This window comes from Dama dama, chromosome 12 (assembly GCF_033118175.1).
Source record: "Dama dama isolate Ldn47 chromosome 12, ASM3311817v1, whole genome shotgun sequence".
Taxonomy (NCBI): domain Eukaryota; kingdom Metazoa; phylum Chordata; class Mammalia; order Artiodactyla; family Cervidae; genus Dama; species Dama dama.
The window spans coordinates 64,403,055-64,430,356 of NC_083692.1; the positions used below are offsets into that span (position 1 = coordinate 64,403,055).

The window sequence follows — 27,302 nt, forward strand, 5'->3', positions numbered from 1 at the left end:
AGGATTTGAGGAATCAATAAATACGATATATAAGTGAAGTGCTTTGAACAATGTGACACACAGACTAGATCCATGTTTTATGGAGCCCAAAGTTTACAAGTTGATACAAAATTAGATAAAGTAATAGCACACAAAATACAAATTGTAGGGCTTCCTTGTGGCTCAGTGGTAAAGAATTTATTTAACCTGTCAATGCAGGAGACATGGGTTCAACCCCTGATCTGGGAAGATACCACATGCCATGGAGCAACAAATCCTGTACGTCACAACTATTGAGCCTGTCCTCTGTAGCCTCAGAGCTGCAACAACTGAGTCCATGTGTCGCAACTACTGAAGCCTGTGCACCCTAGGGTTTGTGCTCTGCAATAAGAGAAGCCACTGCAATGAGAAGCTCATGCACTCCAACTAGAGAGCAGCTCCTACTCGCCACAACTAGAGAAAAGTCTGCATAGCAACAAAGACCCAGTGCAGCCAAAAATAAGTAAACTTATTTAAAAAATACAAATTGTAAGGTTGACAAATGCCAAAACATCACAAAAATTTGGAAGCCAACATAATATTTTTATTAATTAACCTGTATACCTTTTCCTTCATCGTTTGGTTTCATACTCCTTGGTAGCCTCTTTATTCAACCACAATTTTGTAAAATCATTTTCTTTAGAGCAAATAGAAAGCAATCTTCCCCTAGCCTGGTAGAACAAAATTCTGTCTTTAAATTATTGATAGCAATAGTTAATTAGTCACTTTCTTTCTGCCTCACAGCTCATTGACAATGCCATGTAAAACTTGAGGATGTTTAGCAAATTTGAGAAAAAGCTCTGATTTAGTTACTATGGCTAAGGAACAGACCATCCCAAACTTAGTGACATAACACAGCAACCACTTCATTAGGTTCATAGATTTCATGAGTCAAAAATTCAGAAAGAGCACAGGCTGGGGATGATTCAATAGCTGGGCTGGAATCATCTGAAGGCTCATGCGTCCCCATGCCTGGACCTGGGCTGGGAGGACCTGGGGACAAGGACACCTGGCTTCTCCACGTGCCCTGGCTTCCTTAAAGCACGGAAGCTCAATGACTCAGACATCTGTCATGGTGGCTCTCAGTGGGAGCGTGCCAGCTGTCAAGGAGAAGCTGCATGGTCTTTTATGATCTAACCATGGAATTAAGCAGTGTCAAGTTCCTCAAAATGTATTAGTTAGTGCCTCCAGCCCAGAAGATTCAAGAGAAGGGGAATCTGCCTCCACCTCTGTTTTTTTTTTTTGTTTTTTTTTTTGACTGTGCTTGGTCTTCCTTGCTGCCTGCAGGCTTTCTCTAGTTGTGGTGCGAAGGTGTCTCATTTTGGTGTCTTCTCTTGTTGCAGAGCACGGGCAGGCAGGCTCAGCGGTTGCCCTGCAGCATGTGGAATCTTCCCAGACCAGGGATTGAACCTGTGTCCCCTGCCTTTGAAGGCAGATTCTTAACCACTGGACCACCAGAGAAGTCCTGCCTTCACCTCTTGATAAGGGAGAGGTAAGGTTCCAGGAGATCATGAGGACAAGAGACATTGCTGTGGCCATCTTTAGAAAAATAAAATCTGCTACAACCTTTATCAAATTTCTCCCATATCTGAGCAATTGTAGATGTGCTAGCTACTTGTGGTACAGGGGTAGGATAATGCCTGTTTCTTGAAACCCCCACCAAATAAAGGGGAAAAAGTGCATTTAAGACATGATTGAAAACATCTCTTTCGGGAGAGAACTTCTGTTTTGACCATGTTTCTACAAAACCTATATCTTCCATTTAGGGATTCCTATTTCTGAGTGGATGAATTTTCCACAGACTAGTTTTGGTCTGTATGTTTCGGACCTTATTTCTTTCCCTCCATCCTATTCTCCTTGTATTGTGGGACAATGTCTGCCTTGTACCTGTGTCACAATGCCAGACAAGCTGGTATAGTGCGTGGTAGGAATATTTTGGAAACTATTTCTAAACCAGAATGGCTGACAGTCACATCACTATACATGAAACCACGTAGCTATGTCCCACTGAACTGAAATTTATGTGCATGTCTCTAACCTGAATTCTCCTTAGTCAGATCCTAAAAATACCACTGTTACATCAATGCTGACAGAGGAGATAAAAGAGTGGGAAGACAGTGTTCTTCACAGTTATAGCTAATGTAGTTTACTTTTGCAGATTTTACTAACACATACGAATGGTCACAAGAACCTATTGCCTCTGAAATGCCCACAGGTGGTTCTGGATGAGGCCTGAATCAGTTCAGGTAGATGTAAATTCACTCTCAAGAGGGATGTATTTCCTCAGGACTCCTGTGGTCCTGGGATTGCTGTGGGACTGGCCCTGCCCATGGAGGGCACCAATGACCCTTGAGGGTCTGAGCCCAGTCTGGGGTGGAGGCGGGGCTTTCAGTCTAGAGAGTATAATCTTAAACTCTGCCATTCACCAGCCAGTGACTTTGTGCATTGCTTCATCTGTGACAAAATCGGAATAAATAAGTTGTTCTTTGTAGTTCTCAACATTTTACCTTTACTTTTTCATTACAGTTTATACCTGGTTCATGCAAATTTAGAATGATTTCTCATTCAAATTATGTTTTGCTTTTTCATGGAACCATTATTAATTTTCTTTTCTGGCTGATTCTGTAATAATATATTTTCAATCTACTTTCAATAGGTTAACATTAATTCAGTTTCACTTGCCTCAAAAAAAAATCATTATTGTTCAGTTATATAATGAATTGACAGTAAAATGACTCAGTCAGTTCAGTTCAGTCGCTCAGTTGTGTCCAACTCTGTGACCCTATGGACTACAGCATGCCAGGCCTCCCTGTCCATCACCAACTCCCGGAGCCTACCCAAACTCATGTCCATTGTGTTGGTGATGCCATCCAATCATCTCATCCTCTGTCGTCCTCTTCTCCTCCTGCCCTCAATCTTTCCCAGCATCAGGGTCTTTTCCAATGAGTCAGCTCTTCGCATCAGGTGGCCAAAGGATTGGAGTTTCAGCTTCAACATCAGTCCTTCCAATGAACACCCAGGACTGATCTCCTTTAGGATGGACTAAGTTCATGATATTTCAGGAGAACACATCATGTCATGAGACAAATGCAATATCTTCTGCCATATCATTAAAAAAAAGGATGTAACAGTCATTGAGGATTGCAACCACCATGGATGGTGAGCTGGTGAGTCCTGAAGGAACTTAGGAAGAAAAAAAAACCTGCCACCTAGCAGTCATAAGACTGCAGCCTCTCTGTATCATGAACCCTGAGGAAACTCAGGATGTGAGAAAACAGGATACTGGCCCCAGATAGCTGAGGTGCATATCAAAAAATGATTTTGGTGAGCCCAGGCCCTTGCATCTTCCCATACATAGAAAAGCACTAAATTTCTTAACTTAATATATCTGGTTTCTTTAATTAACAGTAATCATTTGATGTTCCTAGCCACCTTCATTTTGTTGCAAAATTCCTGTATGTCCCAGCTCCCCCTTTGCCTCTTCAGAGCAAGTTCTCAGAGCTGTCTGGAATGCTGTCTCCTGAGCTGTAGTCCTCATTTTGCTCCCAATAAAACTTAACTCAAAACTCCCATGGTGTGCCTATTTTTTAAGTCAGCGTGTGTATAATGAATAGTTTAACAGGTACTTCACAAAGCTTTATTCTATCATATTCATAATCTAAGAGTTTTCTGATTGGTCTCTTACCTTTACTACAAAGCTTGCCATTGAATTTTAACAGAAATTCCTCTAAACTCCTAGTGAAACCATTTGGTGTCCTTTAGGGAGCTCCCAAGAACTCTAGTACCATAGTCCTTTATGTCTCAGAGTAGAGAAGAATTCAGCAGGAGAGAAAGTGATAGATAAGAACAATTTATTAGAAGAGGGGCTTCCCAGGTGGCTCAGTGGTTAAAGAATCTTCTTGCCAATGCAGAGACATAAGAGACACGGCTTCAATCCCTGGGTCAGGAACATCCCCTGGAGAAGGAAATGGCAACCCACTCCAGTATTCTTGCCTGGGAAATCCCATGGACAGAGGAGCCTGGTGGGCTACAGTCCGTGGGGTCACAAAGAGTCAGACATGACTGAGCGTGCATGCACGTGTTGGAACAGGACACTTACAAGGCTTACAAGCAAATGGTTGAGAGGTGATGCCCTGGAGAACTTAGTGGGCTACAGTTTCACATCCAAAGGAAAAGTGGGAAGGGAGAGAACACCATTTTATTCCTCATTCTTGAATAGATGCCATGCTTTCATCATCAGCTGCTCCTCCAGGTTGAGCAGGGGAGTTTTCTTGTCCCTACCTGTTAGTTTTCTTGTCCCTCCCTTTCCTGTCCCTAGCTAGGTGCCCAAGTTATTGTTTTTTATGCGTGCAGAACAGAAAGCATGTCCTAGGGGTCATTAACTTACTGAGCTCACTGGGCAGGATGCAGGTCTCAAGCCACCATTGTTTTATTGCTTGGGGGCCTGCCTTGTGCTTCTGCCGCCTGGTTTTGTTGCTAAGCAAGCCTGCTTGGTTTTGTGGTTAAGCAGATCTGCTTTCTTGAGTAATCTTTAATCTACAGGGGTCTCCCATATTTTGTCTACTTACAGTCCCTGAGAGGAGTGAACTGTCGCTAGAACCAGCTGCATGGAAGGGATAAGAGGTCTAGGACCAGAGTCCAGAGCCCCCTGCAGCTAGGTTGCCAGAGTCTGCTCAGCGCCTGCCTCTGGGGCTGCCCTTTTTCCTAGCCTCCTGGCTGCTTGCCTGCCCCCTCTCTGGTATCCTGACACCCCAGGTCTGGAAGGGATGCTTCACCTGCAGGTTCTGGAGCCCTGCCAGAAGTTTCTGGAGAAGAGAGTTGACTCAGGCTGCAGAGGAAGAGGAGAAGGTGCTGGGCTGAGGGAGTGACCTGGAGGTGGGGCCCGGTCTCCCTATAGGATCATTGCTCCTCAAGGCTGGTAGGTTCACAGTCAGTCCCATCCCACTGGAGCAGTCGCTGCCAGCCAGCCAGGGAGCTGGCATCCTGGCTGGGCCTGGAGTGGAGCCAAAGGGTCGGCATGGAGAGACTGACACCTAGGGGACCACCTGGCCATCCTCACCAGGTAATAACGCCACCGAGCCTGTTGGCATCACTCAGGGCAGGGCTTGGAGCCAGGGTGCATCTAAAAGCTTGACACAGCTGAAACCAAGGTGATTCTGGTCTCTGGGGAGGGGCAGGGTCCTAGACCTGGGGTCTCTACCTAGGCAGAGACTGAAGGAGGAAGGCAGAAGGTGAGGGAATCTGTGTTTAGGGATAATGAGTGGGTGGGATGGGTGATTAACAGCCATAGAAGTAAGCCCCAGGAGACCAGAGTCCACCGTGAACGACCAGGCAGCCCCTTAGAGCCCCACCCCTTCCTTCCTCCGAAGGCTCACACACCACATCAGAGAACGCGTTGGCTGTGTGTCACAGAAGGAGACCCCACCAGGTCCACAGCCTACTACTGCAGGCAGTGGAATTCCTGGATCCGGCTAGAACCCAGGAACCACCCTGTGCATCTCAGGAGATATGCCATCTCAAATCCCCACCCTCAAATTATTTTCCAGGCCCTAGAGTTATGAAGCTGCAACCAGGCCAAAGAGGCCTACAGACTGCTTGCTCTCACCCCACTGGTGCTTTCCCTCAGCCCAGACTCTTCAGTCTTGGCCACAGACCCAGGCCAGAAGGACTGGCTCCTCAGGTCTCCCTTGCTGCCCCAGCCAGTGGCCATGAAGGATGCCAAGCTCACTGTCCGGGGGCATTTATCTCACTTAAGAGCTGGCCAGGCTTCTGGAGCTTGGCCCTGAGATCCAGGCCTGAGTGGCAGCTAGGTAAGCAGTTCCAGCCTGATGCTTCTGAAGATTTATTTGGAGCAGGCCAGGCACCAGGGACTCCTGGAGAAGACAGAGGGGGGACCCTTCTATCACAGGACACCTGCTGTCCCAGCCCATGTCAGCCTGAGATCTGGAGGACCCTTCCCAAGGCAGACATTAGTGGAAATGCCCTGATGTGGGCTAAGGGGAACTCAAGGCTGCAGGATCAGGAAGGTGGAGGGGCTGGGCTCCAATAGGAGCCTGAGCCCCAGGACCCAGCTGTGGAGGTGTCCGAAGCATCCACTTTCCTCTTCATCTCCCTGGAGAAGGCTGGACATCATTCGCTTCCACCCTTGCCTTCTCTAGGCCCGGCCCAGGGGCAAAATTGGCTCAGAGGCCCTGGGAGCCTGATTCTACCAACATACCTGGGAAGCGTCTTATTTGACGGTCCTGGGACTGGCTGAATCCCCAAGGCCTTCAAGTTGGCTCCAGGGGCAGACAAGCCTCAGCAGCAGCCTCACCCCACCTCTCACCTGCTGGAAGGGGAAACTGGAGCCTGCCTTGGCAGCAGAAGTGTGGCTGGTGGGGCAGGCCGGGGCATCCAGGACTTGCTCTGGGATGGGCCAATTGTGTGGTTCGGGAGCATCATCTCAGCCTGATTCAGGAGGTTCAGGGCTGGAAGCTGTGCCTGCAGCTCCCACTCCCGGTCTCCCCAGCCTCCCATAGGCAGGTTACTGGGTGCTGGCAGGGAGAAAAGGCAGCTTGCTCATTTGTCTCTCCCAACTGAAGACCTCATTGTCATAGGTCCTCTGTACCCCAATCTGGGGACTCCAGAGCCCCTCATTCTCCCTTGAGCAGGGCCAGCACTGAGCCATGGAGGAGGCCCTGGGGTCACCGTGCAGGGGGAGAGAGGGTGTCTAGGACTTTCAGTAAGGAGGCACTCCCAGGATGCTACAGGAATCTGGGCCAGGAGGCCTTTCAGGAGATCCTCCACAAACATCCATTGTCAGTCTTTAGTGAATGAAGTAGTCCAGGAGGGAGGGTCTTTCAACAGGGAAGGTGAAGCCCCAGAACTCTTGAGAGAAAAGACTTCTATTAATTAACATATTAGTTGGCTCAATAACCCTATTTGTCTAAAACGCATTTATAAAATTCTAATGTTGAGATATCCACAGGGCAGACAGGGAAATCTGCATGGTTTTACAAAGAAGCAAATCCATAAGAACCTTCTTATGGATTGTGAGCTTTGGTCTTGAAGGCCTGGGTTTGAATCCTAACTATGTCACTTACTTACCAGGGGATTCCCCGGTAGCTCGGTTGGTAAAGAAACTGCCTGCAGTGTAGGAGACCCAGGTTCAATTCCTGGGTCACGAAGATCCCTTAGAGAAGGAAATAGCAACCCACTCCAGTATTCTTGCCTGGAGAACCCCATGGACAGAGGAGCTTAGCGGGCTACCTACAGTCCATGGGGTCACAAGAATCAGACATGACTTAGTGACAAAATCACCATGTCACCTACTATCTCTGTGACCTAGAGCAAGTCATCCTTGCTGAGTCTCAATCCTCTTATCTGTGAAATGAGAGAACTATCTTACAAACTGTCAGGAGAATAAACTGAATTTGAACATGTAGTATGCTTGGTATAGCACCTAGAAACATGAACATAACAAGTACTTAGTAAATATTAATAGTAATAAGAACAATTGTCTAGAAACTGCTTACTTTTTTGCTAAGCATTCTACAGGCATTAACACATTCAGCCTGAAAACACTGTGTCAGGTTGATACTGTTAGTCCCACTACAATGAGGAAACAGAGGCACCGAGAAGTTTAGTAACTTGTCCTGGGTCACACAGCAAGTAAGCAGTTTGGATCCAGATAATCTAGCTGGACACCTGCGTTGACCACTCTGTTCTCCTACCCCAGCAATGACCAGTCATTGTAGTGACTGTCACAGCCCATCCTCCAGATGCTGTATTAGTGACACTCTTAGAGGAGAAGAGAATGGAGTTTCACCCTAGGAAAGAGATGCTCCAAGGAATGGTGGGCTTTCTGAGGTTGAGAGGTTCTCAATGACCAGAGGGGAAAATGGGCAGCAACATCCAAATTGGGCAGGGTGGCTGGCTGGAAAGCAAGCAATTGGGATGCTTCTTAGTGGCCCCAAGTGGCTTTAGAGCAGCCCACAGACTGTGGCCCTGAGAATCGGGGGGGTTGGGGCTGCCCCTGCCTCTCCCCAGGGTGGAGTGGGCATTGGAGCACAACTCCTCACAGGAACCAAGGTCCCAACCTGCACCTTCTCCATGGTGGATGGTGATGGGATTCGTGTGGGGAGGAAATGGAGCCAGGTGTCTAAAAAGTCACTAAATCCCTGTCAATTACAACCTCTGGCTTATGGCCTGTGGATGTCACTGCTGCCACTAATCCCCAAGAAGGGAGAAACCAGTCTACCTTGCTGGGAGGGTCACGTGTGCTCTGCCAGAGAACTGACTGGGGTGACAAAGACATTCAGCCAGAAGCCACAGGGGAGGATTGAGGACCCAGGGGCACAAGCCTGATTGACTTTGCTGTGGCCCATTGTCCTTTAAGCCTCTCTGTGGGGCGTGGAGAGCCTGTCCTGTGGACGCTGAGCCAGCCCTGGGCAGGGAGCACCTATGCAGGGCAGAGATGATTCCTGGCAGGAGCCAAGACTTTCGGATCTCATGCACAGAAGCAGGACTGGCGGTGGGAGGATGCAGCACAGGAAAGAGCTTTGGTTTCATCACAGTGCTGTCTCCTGACCCTGCAAGCACGGTGTCACCTCTGCCTCAGATGGCAGGGTCTTATCATAAGAAGCGTGTGCAGGGTGCCCAGGAAAAACTACCCAGCGGGGCCTCAGGAAGAACAAAAACCTGGTGGCCCCCTAGATCCCAGCAGTGCCAAGGACCTCAGCAGTAGGGGTTTGAGGATACCCGCCCCCCACCCTCCCAAAAGGGCCCTGTCCCTGGGCAGGACTCAGTCACACCCCACCTGCCCTCTGCTTTTCTTCCTGCCACCTCCTTCTGCTCATCTTCTTGGCCCCTCGGAGCTTCTGCCCTTTCAGTTTCTTTTCCCAACTCATTGGGCTTGTCTGTGGGCTGATATGGCCTCACAATCATCTTAACTGGAACAGGAACTGGCAACCCACTCCAGTATTCTTGTCTGGAGAATTTCATGAAGAGAGGAGACTGGTGGGCTAAGGTCCATGGGGTCACAAACAGACACAACTGAGTGACTAACACATGTCGTCTTAATACATTTTGCCCCCTGCACACGGTAACAGCCTGATGCTCTTGGAATTTCCCAATTCACACCCAAGAAAGGGTTGGTACCCGAGGCCATGAGGGAGCACTGGGCCCCTGGGATTCAGCCTTCTGGAGTCACATGTCCACTTCCTTTCCAGAGGGCTGGGGGGACACTGGGCAGCCGGGTCACATGCTTCACCAAGGGGCTGCCCTCCTGGGAGCTCTGGGGGTGATTGACCCCAAACTGACATGTCCAGTAAGGTGGGCATCCCCTGGCCCTTCATTTCCTGCATTCTTCCCTATACTGTGCAATCCTGCCCCTGAAGGGAAGGGTTCTCTCAAATTCTACCCCCTTTGAGGTCTGCCATTCTGACAGCCATGGCCCCAAGGGCAGTGGTAGGCAAAGGCTGTTTGGCCCTACAACGCCTGGCAGCATCAGTAAGCATCTCAGGTACTGATCAGTGGGGCTTGTGCCTGAGCAGGAGGGACTCAAAGGTCTATTTCTCTCCAGAGGGAGGCCTCTACCTGCTGGCGGCTCACCGTGAGGGTCCTGGAGGCACGGGGCCTGGGCTGGGCTGACCTGTGTGAGTAACTGTGAATTGGGCTCTGGGGAGGTGGGGTTGCCGGGTCCTATGGGAAAGGCCCAGGCAAGTGCCTAGGGGCTGGGCTGGGCCGGGCTGCCCAGAGTGGCTGCAGGGATCTTGGGAGGAACCTGGTGAGGCCCCTGGAGAGTGATGTGAGGAATTCTCTCTCACAATGGTTCCCTTGATGTTGGCAGTGAGCGAGGCAGACCCCTATGTGGTCCTACAGCTGCCAACCGCACCTGGAACAAAGTTTAAGACCAAAACCGTTACCAACTCCAGTCATCCTGTGTGGAACGAGACCTTCACTTTCCTGATCCAGAGTCAGGTCAAGGTAAAGGTCAGGGTATCCCTGGCCACCCACCTGGGGACAGGTTGTACCACACACACGAATGTTTTGGGGTGGAGCATACCTTTCTGTGGGGCTCAGGCAGAGACCCTGGGGAATGGGGTGTCTGTGTGCTCCAGCCTAGATGCGCTGTATGCGAGAGGATACGTGAATGACAAGGTGATGGTCCTCCCTAAGCCAGTCCATGGAGTGGAAGCATAAGAGCCCTCCTGACTGGGTTGTTTGAGGTTAAATGAGATCATGCATGGAAGACTCCCAGTAAGTGCCTGGGACCTACCGTGCCTTAGGGAACCAGCAAAGCAGGCATGGAACTGGGATGGGGGAAACTCTTTGAAAGAATTTAATTTCTTATAAAAACAAAAATTAACAGGGGTAAGTTAAGAACTTTGCTGATTTCCTTTAACCACTTTCAGGCTTTACCTTTATTTTTATTTTGAAGTAAAAAGCGTGAAGGCATAATAATCTTTTCTTGCCCTCGGCATCAAGTGAGGGCTCAACAGTTGTGAGCCACACTATGAGTTAATAACGTGCTAAGTTGTTGTTCTCGGGTCCCTAGAACATTCTGGAGCTGACCCTCTATGATGAGGACACAGTCACGCAGGATGACGCCTGGTTCAAGGTTCTCTATGATGTCTCTGATCTCCTCCCTGGAAGGCTGCTCTGGAAGACCTTCTCCCTGCGTGCCCAGGTGGGTGGGGGTCCCTGCCGGCCCCACCTCTCAGCTCCAGGTTGAGGAAGTTGCGTAGTTTCTCCTGTCTATTGAGATGCTGCCAGGCCCTTCCCAGAGATTTTCACATTTAATAGGAAAGGAGGAGGCTTAACTTGACTATTATCAGCTGAATCACTTAATGAAGGATTCTAGTCTTCTATAGGGAAGGAAGGTTTGGAATGATGTGAAAACTTCCTCATGTGCCACAAATACAGCTGGGTGTGCCCAGCTCTTCAGGGGGTGCGGGCTCATCACTCCTGCTCACCACTCTGACCCTCCCCAGGCCTGCGTGATGGTCTGTCCTCTTTCTGCAGCAGGCAAAGCCTGGGGGCGTTGAAAGCAGAGTTCTGGGGTTGGTCCCCCTTGAGAGGAAGATGAAATGGACCCTTGGCATCTTCAAGCCTCTTTAGGCTTGTGTCCCTCGTCTTACCCTTCAGCCTTGCCAGCTGTGGGTAACCTGGGCAGGTAGCCCATTTTCCCCTAAGACTCGATTTCCTCATCTGTAAAATGGAGCTGTTGTAACACCGTGCCTCCCTTGGAGGTGGCTTGAGATGATGAGATGACACACGTACTGGAGCTGTGCCAACTCCAAAGACACGTGGGCATGTTGGCAACTGGTTCATCTTTAATTTCAGGGACCGGAGGAGCTGGACGTGGAGTTCCTGATTGAGAAAATGTGAGTGCTACCACCCAGCCCAGGGAGTGTCTCAGTACAAGGCTCTCCTGAGGAAAATATCCTTGATCCAGATCTTCCCATTGGTCTGTCCAGTACAGATGTGTTGTTCCTCATCTCCCACCCCTGCCAGTCAGGGTGAGGGGACCCTATTAGAGAAATGAAATGAGGAAGGTGGTATTTTCTCTGCTCCACTCTCCCCCTCCCTCCCCACCTTCCGCTCTTCAGAAGCATCTCCCCACACCCCGAAGAATCATATCCAGGACTCAGAGAACACTCCTTGTCACTCAAGGAGGCCCCATCTGGGTGCAGCCCGAGCTGGGAGGGGGATGTCAGCACAGGAAACATTGGCCTTTGCAAGACCGCACTCTGGATGGTTTGATTTTTCCAGGTCAGACCGCCTGGAAAACCTCATCACCAACAACGTGCTTGTGGTAACCACCTTCCCCACACCTGTGTGGCAACAGGAAGCAAGGAGGTTGAGGGAGGGACCCAAAACAGACACCAGGGTAGAGGTGGAGGGTAGGGGTTAGGGGGTGGGCCAGAAGGGGTGAGGCGAGGACAGGACTTTGCAGTAAGACTTCCTGGCCTTCCTGCTAAGTGGTCACCTGGGCTGCAGGGCTTGGAAGGGCCTCAAGGGCACTTGGAGAGAGGGGAGGCCGAGGCTCTACTGAGAGGAGTTCTGAGGGAGCTTTCGGGGAATTTTAGGCTGATGGTGCTTAGTCATGTGTAATGAGTTCATAGTTATTCGCCCTGAAGGTGGCGACGAAGACTGGCAGGCCAGGCCAGTAGGCTCAGGCTGCGAAAATTCAGGTAATGAACCTCAGAGGGCCTTTCCAGTGTGGTATGCTTCCAAGCTGGGAGCCCTGAGATAGAGTCAGGGGTCAACCAACTCTGGTTGACCCCTGACTCCTCCCCTCTCCTGAAACACAGCAAGCTCACAGAGCTGCAGTGGACAGGGATGGGTGGTGAGCGATGATGAGAAACTTTCTACTCAAAGCAAAGCTCCCAATCGGCAATACAGCCCTGACCTGGGAGCCAGGCCAGGTCCTGCCTGTGGTGAGTCAGGCCACTGGAGTTTAGAACTGAAGTGAGCACCCACCCTTGGGGTCCTACGAGTGTCTGTTTGATGGGCTAGTATTACTTTTTCAAATACCCTGAAAAGAGCCACACCTGTGGCAGCTGTCTTTCACGAGGTGATGGAGCCCAGTGGCATGCTGTGAATGTAGCAGTTCTACAAGAGAGGACAGTGGGCTGTGGGCTCCAGCTGGCAAGCGTTACAGAGAGAACGCAGCAGACTCCCTTGGCAGGGCAGTCGACTGGACGGCAGTCAGGTGTTTCAGTGGCTAAAATGTTAAGGCTTTGTTTCTCTGACCTAGTCCATCATCCTGTGGACTGGCAGGTTGCATAATACTATTTGGGAGCAGTTATAATAGAATGCCTCCTCCAGGTTGAGTCTGCAGAGAAAGAGAAGAAAGGACTGGGCCTGAGGGCTGGGGGGCTTTCAGAGATGTCAGAAGTTTGGCAAATGTAGGAGGCTGGGTGGAGACGGGGCTTTCCTGGCTGCTCCGGGACCAGAGGTAGGGTGAGAGGTCTCTGCATCCAGTTCCACTTCTGGTTCTGGGTGCAGTGGATTTGGGATAGTGGGACTCCGGGGGTGAGGTTGAGGGGACCTCAGCTTCCCATGCAGAGTCCCCTGTCCACAATGTGGTCTGCCCCAGGCCCGAGAGCTGTCGCGCCTGGATGTCCATGTCATCAGCAAGGCTGTGGCTGCAGGTGAGACCTGCTCAGGACAAGGTCTGGCCTCTGCCTGGAATGTGGGGGGTGGACGGGGGTGGCTGGGGAACCTGCACAGCGGGAGGTTGCCCACACAGCACAAGGGCAACGGAGCTCCTCTGGGCATTAGAGTCCCGCTGAACTGGGGGAAGGCACGTCACGGGAGGTGGGAGTCCCACGGGGGTTGTGGCAGAGCTCTTTCCAGAATGCTGTCTGCCGTGGTCCAGCCACTCGGCCTCCCCACGTCTTGGGCAATACTGCTGGTTTCCTGGATCCTAGCTGGGGTTCTGGGTTTTTGTTTCCTTGTGCTAGTCTGCCCTCTCTCTCCCTAGACCAGGACGAGCTGGAGCTGGTGCTGAAGGGCTCTTATGAGGACACGCAGACATCTGCCCTGGGTACAGCCTCTGCCTTCTGCTTCCACTACATGGCGGCGCAAGAGGCCGAGCTGAGTGGGTGCCTGAAGGTAGGTCTTGGCTCTGGAGCTATCTGCCAACCCCAGCCTTGGGCCAGCTCTAGCTGCTGCAGGCCTCTCTCTGGCCATCCCCCTGCCAAGGTGAGGTACCTGTGGCCTTATCGGCCTCCCCCAGTTAGGCACTATGCCCTTGGCACATACGGAGGATGGCCAAGGGCCTAGGTTGGGCATGGGGGTGTGTCATGTCAGTCTTTGTTTAAAGTCTCTAATGGCTCCTCCAACAATGCTCTTAGAATAAAATCCCATGTCTGTGTCCACAGGCCTTACATACCTGACCCCTACACACCTCTGCTGACTCATTTTCTTCCATGTGTCCCTCATTCATGATGCTCCAGCCATGATTGTCTCTTCTTGCCTTTCCAGCACCCCAAGTGCTTTCTTGTCCCCCTGTCTCTTTCCAAGGCTGCCTACTCCTCTTCTTCCTCCTCTTCCTGCTCTGTTAGATCTCAGCTCAAATGGCATCTCTCCAGAGGTCCTCTTTGATCCTCCCATCTTAAGTAGACTTCATAGAGCCCTTTGGTTACTTTGTCACATCACATTGCTTATTTCCTTTACAATACTTACTAACATCAGTTTGTTACCTGTTCTTTTGTAGATTCATGCATATGATTCAGTTAGAATAATAAATAATTCTTAGCCATTGATATACTAAAAAATATAAGCTATTATAATTATTATTAATTGAATAATAATTGAAGTATAGTTGGTTTACAGTATTGTGCTAGTTTCAGGTATATAGCAAAATAATTCAGTTAGCTGTTATTTGTGTAATTATTATAACTACAATAATTATAAATATTGTAATTATTTTTTTTATTATCAGAGGGGGGCTTATATCTGTCTGGATCACTGTCTAGATACACAGTAAGGATTTGTTGAGTAAATGAATGAGTGAACAAAAGTTTTCTTCCAGAGCTCTAAAAGCAGTGGCTGGGACTCAGGCAACTCAGCTGGGCACCTCACTGTGCCCCTGAGGTCCTTGGCCATGGGGAAGGAGGTGACCATTGATGTTCCTGCTACAAACGTAAGTGGCCTCAGCTAGATGGGAAGTGTCAGTGAGAACAAAGATGGGGGAGCCGAAGGCCCCCAGGGGATACCCACACTCCCCTCAGGGTCTAGGACATCCTGAGTAGGGTCTCTTGCTCTGATTTCAGGCCCCAGGAGTGAAGCTGCAGCTCAAGGCTGAGAGCTGGTAAGGGCCATCCATATCTGTGGAAGACAGGGGTAGTCACAGGGGTCGGGGAGAGTGGTATAAAGAATAGTCTTGGGAGTTGGGAGCAGGGAGTTTATTCGGCAGTCATTGTGGGCTTCACCAACCAGTGGCTGAGCTATGCAGGTGCCCCCTGACCCTTGACTCCTATACTGCCCCAGCCCTGAGGAGCTGGCCGTACATCTGGGCTTTGATCTGTGTGCGGAGGAAAGAGCCTTCCTGAGCAGGAGGAAGCAGGTGGTGGCGAAGGCCCTGAAGCAGGCCCTACAGCTGGATAGAGACCTGCAGGAAGATGAGGTTTGTGGGGGTAGGGGGACGTGGGTGCAGATACCTTGCATGGCCCTAAGGGACTTCCTGACTGCTATGCCCTCTCCAGATACTTGAGTCGCAGAGGCTGGGGGATGGGCATGTGGGGGAGAGATATTGGGCATGGGGAAGCTCTCTTTGGGGACACTCTCTTTGGGGACCTGTCCAGGGCTGAGAGCTGTTACTTGCTGGGGAGAAGCAGGTGCTGGCTCTAATCCTGAACCCTTTAGGCCCTGCCCACTAGGTCCCATCCCTGGGGGCAGGGGGCCACTCCACCCCTGTCCTTGTTAAGCCAACCTGTGTCTGTGTGTAACCCAGGTCCCTGTCGTAGGCATCATGGCCACAGGAGGAGGCGCCCGGGCCATGACCTCTCTCTATGGCCACCTGTTGGCCCTGCAGAAGCTGGGCCTTCTGGACTGTGTGACCTACTTCAGTGGCATCTCAGGCTCTACATGGTGAGGGGCCTTGGGACTTGGAAGAGCAGAGATGATCAGGCTCCAGGGGGAAACGGAGAGGACATCAATGGGACCCTTTTTGTGGGGAAGCCAAGTGGTATGGGCTGATGGATGCCAAATGGCTTTCTCAAAAGGGAGGAAATAGATAATCAGAGGTCCTGCCATGAGTCAGGCATGGCAGGATATCCTTTCCATGCTACTGAATAGGCATAGGTTGGCTGATCTGGAAAGAGCTGGCTTTGAGTTTCGGCAACACTATTTACTGACTAAGTGACTCTGAGCAACTTATTTCCTCTGATTCTCAGTTGACTCATCTCCAAAATGGGGGTAATAACAGCACATACCCCATAGGATTAGAGTGGGACAGCCCAAGTGAAGCACTTAACATATCTGACACATATCAGGAACTCCAAATTGGTAGCTCTTTTTTCTTTAATGGTTGTTACCTCATTGTATCCTCACAACACTCTCTGCGGTAGTCTCCCTTATTGTCCCTATTGTGGTTCAGTCGCTCAGTCGTGTCCGACTATTTGGACCCCATGAACTGCAGCACGCCAGGCTCCCTGTCCTTCACTATTTCCTGGAGTTTGCTCAAACTCATGTCCATTGAGTCTGTGATGTCATCCAACCATCCCATCCTCTGTCATCTCCTCCTCCTCCTGCCTTCAATCTTTCCCAGCATCAGGGTCTTTTCTAATGAGTCGGCTCTTCGAGCCAGGTGGCCAAAGTATTGGAACTTTATCTTCAGCATCAGTCCTTCCAATGAATATTCAGCGTTGATTTCCCTTAGGACTGACTGGTTTGATCTCCTTGCTGTCCAAGGGACTCTCAAGAGTCTTCTCCAGCACCACATCTTGAAGGCATCAATTCTTTGGTGCTCAGCCTTTTTAATCATGCAGCTCTCACAACCCTATAGTATAGATGAGAAAATGTAGGTCACAAGATGTTATTTTACCTAAAGGTAGCATTGCCTCCTGGTACCCCACTCTGCCTATGATGAAGTGAGACTTCTCACTGTTGGAGATTCATTCCTTTGAGTCTTATTGAAATGTGACTTTAAGGAGTAAAAGATGAGTAAACTCCTCAGAGGGGTTTAGGTGACAAGCAGTGTCTTAAAGGACTTCAGGACATATAGAAATGGGAGTAGGGCCTATAGCTGTACAGTAGCCACCAGCTACATGTGGTTGCTGATCACATGAAATGGGGCTAGTCCAAATTGAGATGCGTTATTAAATGTGCAGCAAATTTTGAAAAACAGTTTGAAAAAATATAAATTTATATTAATTTAAATATTGATTACATGCTGTAATGATAATGTTTAGATACTGAATTAAATGAAATATACTGTTAAAATTAATTTTTTGGGGTCTCTTTTTACTTTTTGAAAATGTGGTCACTAGGAAAATGTAAATTACATATGTGGCTCACACTCTATATTGGACGGTACCAACCAAGGAGAGAAAACCCTGAGACAGCTCCCAGACAGGCAGGGTTTGGTGGCAGGAACCACAAGCTGGGAGGTCAGAGAATGGAAATTGGAGTTGCAGCAACCATGCTGAGCCTTGGTCCCCTACTGTAATGTTCCTTTGTTTTCTCAGGACAATGGCCCATCTGTATGGGGACCCTGAGTGGTCGCAGAAGGACCTCGAGGGACCCATCAGTCATGTCCGGGAGCACCTGGCCAAGAGTAAGCTGGAGGCCTTCTCTCCTGAGTGCCTGGCGAGCTACCACCGGGAGCTGGCGCAGCGGGCTGAGCAGGGCCACACCACGACTTTCGTGGACCTGTGGGGTCTGGTGCTGGAGTTCATGCTGCACGGTCGGGTAGGGCACCTGTGCGTGTGAGGTGGGGGGCGTGTGCACTGGTGGGGCGGGGTAGCCCTGCAGCTGGCTGAGGCCCGTGTGCCTTTCCTGTCGGGAAAGAAAGGCCAGTACACTGTTCAAGGATATGGGAACAGCCATACCTCTGTTCCTCAGTGCCTGCCAACTCTGGAATGCTGACTTTTTGAGTCAGGTTATTCTTCAATTAATTACCCATGAAACAGAAATTTCTGGATCTCCCAAGAGCTTGGGACCAGTTAGTGCCAAAGTCAGTTAAGCATTGTGTTTGAGTCAGTGAGATTTTTGGAACAGCTTTTTATTTATACTGTAACATGAAATGTATTCTTCTTCACTTCATGGTAGTGTTAAAAGCATAGACTGTGGAGCCATATTTCCTGGATTCTAATTCTAGGGCCTCTTACTAGCTACGTGTCCTTAGGCAAGTTACTTAACCTCTCTGTGCCTCAGTTTTCTCAAATGTACAATGAGAATGAAAATAGTACTTACCTCACAGGATTGTTCTGAGCACTGCTGGTGCCTTGGCACAGGGTAAGCATCAAGTGTCAGCAAGTCTATTTCTTTACTGTGATCCTAACACCATTAAGACAAAACTGAGCATATAAATTTTTTTTATATCTTACTTCTTTAAAAAAAGAAAAAAAAAAAGCTTAGTAAGTCAACTTCTGGATCTTACATTAACTGATACAATGATGAAAATCAGGATTGTTTTCTTTTTTTTTTTTTTCACAAAAAAATTGTGAAATTGTTTTTTGTTGTTTTACCCCTTATAGTTCCTCTTAAAGCTTTTGAAGTGACTAAAACACAAAAAGTATTTTAATATGTGTAACAAAAAAGTACTATCAAATATACTAGCAGAGGAAAGATTCTTACCTTTCTTATCTTTGGATATCAGGCATTTGACCAAAAATGATTATCATGTAAAGGACCAAAAAGTGAATTTGTTTTAAATTTTTTCTTTAAATTTTGTTCTTGTTGGCAAGCAAAATGCTATTTGGAAATTACCAACCATTCTTATTTTTTATTAGGTAAAAATATTTATTATAAAATCCTAATAAGTGTTTTTTACAATAATTTTCAGACCTAAGAAAATACATAAAGCATAAAGAATAATATAAGGAATATGCAGGATCTCACTAATCAGCCTAAGACATGAAATGTTACAGAAAGAGCCAAAGCTCCCTGTCCCCCTCTAGCCCCATTTTCCTCCAACCCCCAGAGTTATTTATTATCACACACATATCTGTAACCTGTATACTTTATATTATACATAACATAATATCTTACAAACCTTTCTACTTTCTTAGATCCACCTTTATTACATATACTTTTATTAAAATATATATATCCTTAAGGAAAATGTAATATTAATTGCACAATGGTTTTATACAAGTCTCCTTGTGCCCATGTGTTCAAGATTCTCTAAGCCTTGAAAATACATACCCAGTAGTGGAATTGTTAGGCCATTGGGTAGTGTATCTTCAACTTTCCTAAGCTATTTATTGCCAAATTGTTCTCCAAAAGGGTTGTGTTAATTCACACTCTCACTACCAGTGTATTATAGTTTCTTTTTCTCTACATGCTCTTCTCACTTTTAAATGTTTGTCCATTTTATGGGCGTGAAAGGAAATTTTATTGTACCTTTCCATTTCTTTGATTTTTAATGAGGCGACATTTTCAAGTATATTTGTCATTGGGGCTTGCTCTTACATTGATTATCTACTCAAATCCTTTTCTAGTTAATTCACCTTTTAAATATTATATTATAGGAATTCCTTATAAATTCAGGATATTAATCATTACCAGTTCTAACAGACTTTGATGCATGGTTTCAATATAGTCCAATGTATCATTCTTTTCCTTTATGGTTTGTACTTTTAGACTTTCCTTGAGAAATCTTTTCCTCCCCTAGTTATGAAATATCTTTATGTATATTCTTACATGAGATTTATATCTTTCTTTTTCACAGTTAGGGCTTTAATCTACCCAGAATTTATCTTCAGGTATTATGTGAGTAGGAATTCAATTTTATTTTTTTCCACATGGATAGCAGACTTCCCCAATATCACTTATTATCCCCAATGATCTACATTGCTACTTCTGTCATGTGTCAGCATGAATCTACAGTAACTCATACATTCATGGGACTTTTCCTGAGCACTTTATTCCATTCTAATGGGGCTCGATCTTGATTCTGGTGCCCATCCTGCACTGGTTTAGTAACTACCTTTGTGATTAATCTCAGTTTCTGACTGGGCAAATTTATCCCCACCTTGGATCTCAGAATTATCTTGGCTACTTTTGGTGCTTTGCCCTTCTACATACATAATAGAATCAGCCAGCCCAGTCTCATGATATATATTGTTGGGATTTTTGTTGAAATTGCACGGAATTTATAAAATCAACATAATTACTTGAAACATTTTTATTTTATTACTATATCCTATGTATTCTTTGGCTCTACTGTTTAAGTTCATGTTTGGTTTTGAGGGTGCAGTGTTTTATTAACTGACTTTTCTGCCTGGTGGCAACAATTAATTACTATAGGTAGGGAAAGCTTGTTTTAACAGCTCACTTTTTGAGGTACTAGAAAGTGCATTTTGATCCTAGGCTATAAAGAAGACATATTTAATTACCATTTGATCCTCCAGTAATGACTTAATGCATGGTGTTATGTAGTTTGTAGTCATTTTTAAAAGGACAAACTTAATTGGTCTTTATTATTGCTCACAAGAATAAAAATGCTTGTGGTATTATTGAATGACAGCACATCCCTTAGAATGAGCACCCGTGCAGTTTTAAAAATCTTGTCCCAATATGAATGTTTTTCAAATATCTTCTTTTTTTCCTTAGTCATCATGCTTTAGCTCTTAAAGCTCACCTTGATTGTGTGCTTTTTAAAATAATTCTTTTTTTATTATTTTATTTATTTTTATTTGTGACTGCACTGGGTCTTCATTGCTTTGTGTGGGCTTTCTCTATGTGTGGCGAGGGGGGCCACTCTTTGTTGCAACGTACAGGCTTCTCCTTGCAGTGGCTTCTCTTATTGCGGAGCACATGCTCTAGATGTGGGGGCTTCAGTAGTTGAGGTACACAGGTTCAGTAATTACGGCCCCAGAGCCCATGGGCTTCAGTCAGAGGGCTGTGGGGATAGGGAAGCACATGGGGTGTGCTGAGGCTTTGTCATCGGTGCAAGACCAGGACTGCTCGTTGATTGGGCTGGGCTAGATACACACCTGGCTGATCATCAGAATCACCTGGGAAGATTTACAAAAGCCAGATTCCTAAGTGGCTTCTGCTAATTCTCAGAAGAGACCCAGTTATCTGTATTTCTCACACATTTTGAGTAAATCTGATGATAGAGGTTGATACAGCAGGGTAGGAACCTCTTAGGTCTAGCTGCTGAGTGGGACAACCTTCAGCCTTACAGCTCTGAGAGCCTGAGAGAGATGGTGCATTCATGGTACACGTACCAATCCACAAGAAACAGCCCAGGGCCTGTGGCGGCAGGATCCCTCCCCAGGTGCGGCTCCAGGCAGCCACCACCAATACCCTTGCCGAAGCTTGAGATGAGCCATATTTGCATCACGGTCCAGGATAGAAGGAGACCCTTCTGTTCCAGTAGAATTCAGTGAGGCTCATTGGAGGCTTCCCCAAAAGGCAAGCCACAATCCTTGCCAGAGTTCTATTGGAGGGAAAACTGGAAATAGAAGGCAAGGATAAAGAGTGGGGTACAGCTTATACTGTGCAAAACCGGGACAGAGGAGATGAGGGGAGGGGAGGATGTCAGGAGAGTGTTTGGGAGGTGCTAAAGGTTGAACTGTGTCCAGGTTTACCTAGAAGGGACAGCCCCTGGCAAAGCTAACAATGCACACTGAAGGGGGATTCCTGAGTCCTTTCCAGAAAGCTCTGTGTGTGGGGGGGGTGTGTGTGTGGGGGTGAGAGACAGAGGATCCACGGCCCCTCCACCCTTTAACTCATGAAGATGGGTCACTGGCACCATAGGATGCAGGGGTGGCTGTCACTGTTGGCACTGTGGTCCTTGTGAACGGAGGTCTGCAGATATGCAGCTCACAACCTGCAAGGCCCTACATGGCAACCCTGCATGTGGGGCTGGTCAAACATAGGGGCAGGAGTGGGAATTGCATCATGTGCCCACCCATGCCACCCAGACCCTCAGGCTCTTCCCCCCAGCCTGTACCCCCACCCTGTCGCCAGGGTACTCCCAACCTCACTTTGGCCCTCATGCCTGCATCCCAGGTGGTGGATCAGAAGCTGTCAGGACAGAGAGCTGCGCTGGAGCGGGGCCAGAACCCTCTGCCTCTCTTCTTGAGCCTGAGTGTCAAACAGAACGATCTGCAGACACTGGACTTCAAGGGTACCATTCTCAGTCCTGTTCATTGCGTCCCCCCCACCACCACCACACACACTCATGATGCACAGGTGGCCCACCTCCTGGAAGGACGGTGGTGTGGATGGGCTGATGGGCCAGGCAGCAGGGCTCTCCGTCTGGGGCAAGGGCTGTGGTGGTTGAGGATGTAGACAAAAGGCTGAGTGGGGAAGGGGTCAGCACAAGAGTCAGTCAGGCCGGCAGGAGGCTGAGACCTACTGGGGGGCTGTGTCTTTGGCCCTTGTCAGATCTACCCCTCCTCCCAAACTGACTGTCCTCTCATTCCTGCCTCTCCCTCCTGCCCCCTCAGAGTGGGTCGAGTTCTCCCCCTACGAGGTCGGGTTCCTGAAGTATGGAGCCTTTATCCCTCCTGAGCTCTTCGGCTCTGAGTTCTTCATGGGGCGGCTGATGAAGAGGCTCCCTGAGTCCCGGATCTGCTTTCTGGAAGGTGAGGGGTTGTCACTCTGAAGGCCCCGGATGTCCCTTGGCCAGGCCTCTCTGATCGTGACCCCTGTGCCCAGTCCAGGGCAGAGCCCCTAGTGAGGGCGGATATTGGGTTGTGGGGAAGGGCCTTGTGGGGGCAGCCTGCTCCCCCTCTCCTCCATCCATACTCAAGGGTGGGGACCACTGTGGGGCAGAGTGCTGAGGCTGACTCTCTTGGGGTTTTGGCCTGCAGGTATCTGGAGCAACATTTTCTCCCTGAACTTGCTGGACGCCTGGTACGACTTCAGCAGCTCTGGTGACACCTGGAGGCAGCACATCCGGGACAAGATCAGGGACCTGGGTAAGGAGCCTGGAGTGAGACTGCTTCCCCTTCTGATGCTGCAGGGTCGGGATGGGAGCACAGTCGGGATCAGGCAGGGCCAGGCATTTCCAAGCCCCTCACTGGACCAATATCTGTTTCTCTAGACTCAGAGGTGCCCCCTGCCTCCTCGGGGACCTCCTCATGGCCAGAGACCTTGTGGATGCAGCCTGGAACAGCACTGGCCCAGATGTTTAAAGGCTTCTTGACCAGCCGACCACTCTATCAGCACAGCTCCAACTTCCTCCGGGGCCTCCAGATGCATAAGGACTATTGTGCCCAGAAAGCCTTCACCACCTGGGCAGGTAAGGGCCAATGCCATGTGTCTCCAGGTAACAAGGTTTGGCTCCTGGGTGGAAATGGACATGGCTGGGGCTGCCAGAGATCTTGGGGAGGTCCCAGCATCCACCTCTGGGGTGTGGCTTAGAGAAGGTCTTGCCAAAGGCTCGGAATGACATGCATTCAGGGACTGACACAGAGGTAAGAAGGAGATGTGGAGGCAAATGAAGGATGAAGTGGGAGAGTGGTTGGTCTGTGTCTGAGTGGCTGCCCCTGACTATTGCTGCCGCCCCCATCAGACTGCCAGTCAGACTCCTCTCCCAACCAGCTGACCCCGCAGGAGCCTCAGCTCTGCCTGGTGGATGCCGGCTACTTCATCAACACCAGCTGTCCTGCCATGTTCCGGCCAGGCCGCAGGCTGGACCTCATAATCTCCTTCGACTACTCTCTATCCTCGCCCTTTGAGGTACTGCTGGTTGTCCCATGGGAAACCCAGACCCTCTCTCCAGCCAGGCTACACTCCAGGGGAGAGCAAAGGGCCACTGACCCAGACTTTCTATGTTGCCAAGGAGAGGGAGAAGTGACAGGCTCTGACTCACAGGCTCCTGCCAGGGTTGGGAAGGGCTGCGGAGGAGTTGGGGCCCTGGGCTCCCAGGAACGGTAGACAGGGGGTGTGGGTGGGAGGAAGCTCATCATGCCCGCCCCAAGAGGAAGTGCTGGAAGGAGGTGAGAGGAAAGCCTGGCCTGTCTGCATCCATCCTCCTGGGGCCTCCCTGGGGACTCTGGGGAAAGGGGTGGGTAGGGCCAAGAGACAGAAGTGGGTCCTTTACGGGGGCTTACTTGAGGCTCTGAGAGTGAATAAGCCAGAACAGCAATCCCAAATGGGGATGGGGGTGCTAGGACTGTACCCCACCTAAATATTCTAGTCAAACAATACTGCAGACCGCCTGGATCCTTCGCCTCCCTCTGAGGCACCACTTAGCTTGACTGGGCCATGAGGAGGACAAAACCAGGTTGCCCTGAGCAGTCCGTTTGGGCTGGAGCTGTACTAGCATTTTCTAGAGTGCTGACACAGGATGACCCGGAAGTAGTCGGTGCTCTCTCTGGGTCCCCCCGCCCCACCAGGTGCTGCAGCAGACGGAGCTGGACTTCCGGGCCCGGGGGCTGCCGTTCCCCCGCGTGGAGCCCAGCCCCAAGGACCGACGCCAGCCCCGGGAGTGCCATCTCTTCTCAGACCCCGCCTGCCCCGACGCGCCTGTCGTGCTGCACTTCCCACTGGTCAACGCCTCCTTCAAGGACCACTCAGCCCCCGGTGAGGCAGCCCCACCTCCCCTTACTAAGAGCCTGGCAGTCTGCTCCTCACAGGCACTGATTTGGGCTCTCCCGTGCCCCTGTGGCCAGCAGAGGGAGGAGAGCCTTAAGCTTGTACGACCCAGCGTGGGACGTGGCAGAACCCTGGCCTGTGGCGCATGCCCAGATCCCTGCAAAGTCTCTGTCATGACCCCAGGCTCCGCTGGCCTCCCCTAGCCTGATGCCGCTCACTACAGCTGGGCTCTGCTCCCTACTCTGTGGGCCGGTGGGGAGGGGCGGGAGCGGAAAGTGGGAATCCCCACACTGTCACCTCCATAATTGCTACCAGTTGAAGGATTTTCTAATGGCTCCCCAGGTTGGACAGTTAGGAGAGAGAGACCCCAGTCCCCTCTCTCTTAGATTCCCCTAAGCCTGCCTGGGCTCACAGTTGGCCTCTCTATCATTCTGCTGCAGCCCATTCTGGGGTCCTTTCTGAGGGAACTGGGTCTCTACTCCAGGGTGCCTGAAATCTGAACTCTCATCACATTCCCTCTAACCCTTGCCTCCCACCAACTGGTCAGAGTTTTATGACCTTTTGATGGGAATGTCAAATTCTGCCTTTGTACATATTTTTGGCTTTCTATTAACAGTTCCCGCCATAATTCTGAAACTTCCAGCTTTACTCTTTTTTAAAAACATTTTCTATTTATTTGGCTGTGCCAGATCTCAGTTGTAGCTTGTGGAATCTAGTTCTCTGACCAGGGATTAAACCTGTGCCCTCTGCATTAGGAGCAAGGAATCTTAGCCACTGGAAGCCAAGGAAGTCCTCCAACTTTACTCTTTTTGTTTTGTTTTTTATAATTTTTATTTATTTTTGACCCAGGGGACTGGGTCTTCATTGCTGCACAGGCTTTTCTCTAGTTGTGGCCAACAGGAGCTGCTACTCTCTAGTTGCAGTGCTCGGGCCTCTCATTGCAGTGGTTTCTTTTGTTTTGAAGCATGGGCCTTTCAGTAGTTGTGGTACATGGGCTTAGTTACTCAAAAGCATGTGGAATCTTCCCTGCCCCGGAATCGAACCCATGTCCACTACATTAGCAGGCAGATTCTTTACCACTGAGCCAGGAGGGAAGCCCCAGCTTTACTCTTAATGTGCTCAGTCTGTATCTTGGAATTCTCTTTCTTTCTCAACAAAGACTGTTTCTTGCAAAGCAAAAACTCTTTGGTTTTCAGATGTTTGTTTCCATCATGAATTCTAAGAAACCATTCACTAACCTAATGGACTTTATCTGCTGCTTCCACCTTATCCCTGAGGCTGAGATGGGTATCAGGAGGTGGAAGACATGCAACGCTGCGAGGAAGTATGGGGAGCAGTGCACGCTTCATATCTCCACATAGCGTCCTGCCAGTCACAGTTAGAGTTCTGGGCAGAGGACACAGGGCTGGGAGGGAAGCATGGAGCCCCTTCAGTGGGAAGCAGCTCAGCCCTGTGCCCAGCCGCCAGGAACAGTCCTGCCAGCTGTGGAGGCCCCGGAGCCCCGGGCCCTGTGCCTAACCCCCTCCCATCCCCGGGCAGGTGTCCAGCGTGGCCCCGCAGATCTGTCGGCCGGCCAGATAGATCTCACTGGAGTCTCTTCACCCTATTCCATGTTCAACATGACCTACAAGGAGGAAGACTTCGACCGCCTGGTGCAGCTCTGTGACTACAATGTACGGAGCAGCCAGGACACCATCCTGCAGGCCTTGAGGACCGTTCTGAAGAACCGGGCCCCAGAGGCCAGGCCTCCAAGGGTGCAGACTTGAGACTTCTCAGGGGCCCCGGGCTTTGAGGGCCTCACTGACCCCTCCAGGGGCCAGGGGCTCAGCCCACCTACAGTGGGCACAGCCCTTGTGGGGCTGAAGTTTCCGGGCTCTCTCGGGCCTGCGTCCCACCCAGAGTTCTCCCTCACCTTTAAAGCTGGTTTGAGAGGACCTGAAAACAAACTCCTCACCAGGCCAGTGTGAAAACAGCTGGTCCAACCAGACATTCACATGCAGTCCTTCTCATGCCTGAAGAGCATGAATTTGCAGTGTAAGCTGGAGGTACCAGACGGGCAGGGCAAGGGCCTGCCTGAGAGGTGGCTCTAGGTATCAGGAGTCACAGTCCATCCTGAAAGGCTTCTCTTACTGCCTTTGTTCCTCCTCCTCCTCAGTTTCTGCTATTTCAAAGCACCATTATTGAGATACGATCCACATGCCATATAATTCATTCGTCTGAAGTATGCATGCAATGGCTTTTACTATATACTGGATTGACCAAAAAGTTCATTCAAATTTTTCTATAACATCTCATGGAAAACCCCAAACATTTTGGCCACCCCAATATTAAGAAACTGCAATCAATTTGAGAACATTTTCATTAACCCCAAAGAAACCCATTACCCCTTAACTGTCAACCTCAAACCACCTGCACTCTAGCCCTAGGCAACCCCTAATCTGTTCTCTGTTTCTTTAGATTTGCTTAAACACTTCATGTAAGTGGAATCATACAGTATGTGTGGAATCGTACAATATAATGGAATCATACAATATGAATCATACAGTCACACATATGTGGCCTTTTGTGTCAATTTTCTTTAAGCATAATATTTTCAAGATTTGTCCATGTTGTAGCAGGTGTCAGAACTTCATCCCTTTTGCGGTTGTATAATACTCCATTGTGTAGGTATACCACACTTTATTCATGGGTTGATGGACATTTGGATTGCTTCTTCTTTTTTTGGTTATTATAAATAATGCTGCCATGAACATTCATATACAGATTTTTTGTGTGGACAATGTTTTTAATTCTCCTGCATATATACCTAGGAGTGAAATTGGGTCATATGGTAATTTTCTGCTTAATCTTTTGAGGAACTGCCAGACCATTTTCCAAAGTAGCTGCACCATTTTGCATTCCTGTCAGCATTGTATGAGGGTTCTGCTTTCTCCACACCTTTGCCAACTCTTGTCATTGTCTGTCTTTTATTTATTATTATAACTATCTTGGTGAGTGTCAAGTGGTATCTTGTATGCATTTTTGTAATGTCGATGTTAAGAAGTTTTTCACATACTTTTTGGCCTTTTATA

General features: G+C 49.1%; 1 protein-coding gene across 1 annotated transcript; it reads left to right on the plus strand.

Moving 5' to 3' along the window:
- Nucleotides 1–4,901: 4,901 nt before the first annotated feature.
- On the plus strand, nucleotides 4,902–25,997 carry PLA2G4D (phospholipase A2 group IVD). Its single transcript, XM_061158408.1, has 20 exons — nucleotides 4,902–5,080; nucleotides 9,581–9,653; nucleotides 9,848–9,984; nucleotides 10,556–10,687; nucleotides 11,344–11,384; nucleotides 11,773–11,815; nucleotides 13,103–13,157; nucleotides 13,490–13,620; nucleotides 14,543–14,653; nucleotides 14,784–14,821; nucleotides 15,001–15,136; nucleotides 15,464–15,600; nucleotides 17,199–17,421; nucleotides 21,697–21,814; nucleotides 22,137–22,274; nucleotides 22,503–22,610; nucleotides 22,736–22,933; nucleotides 23,207–23,373; nucleotides 24,033–24,219; nucleotides 25,771–25,997. Exons 1-20 carry the CDS (start codon nucleotides 5,036–5,038, stop codon nucleotides 25,995–25,997), a joined length of 2,445 nt encoding a protein of 814 aa, XP_061014391.1. The 5' UTR covers nucleotides 4,902–5,035.
- Nucleotides 25,998–27,302: the final 1,305 nt, after the last annotated feature.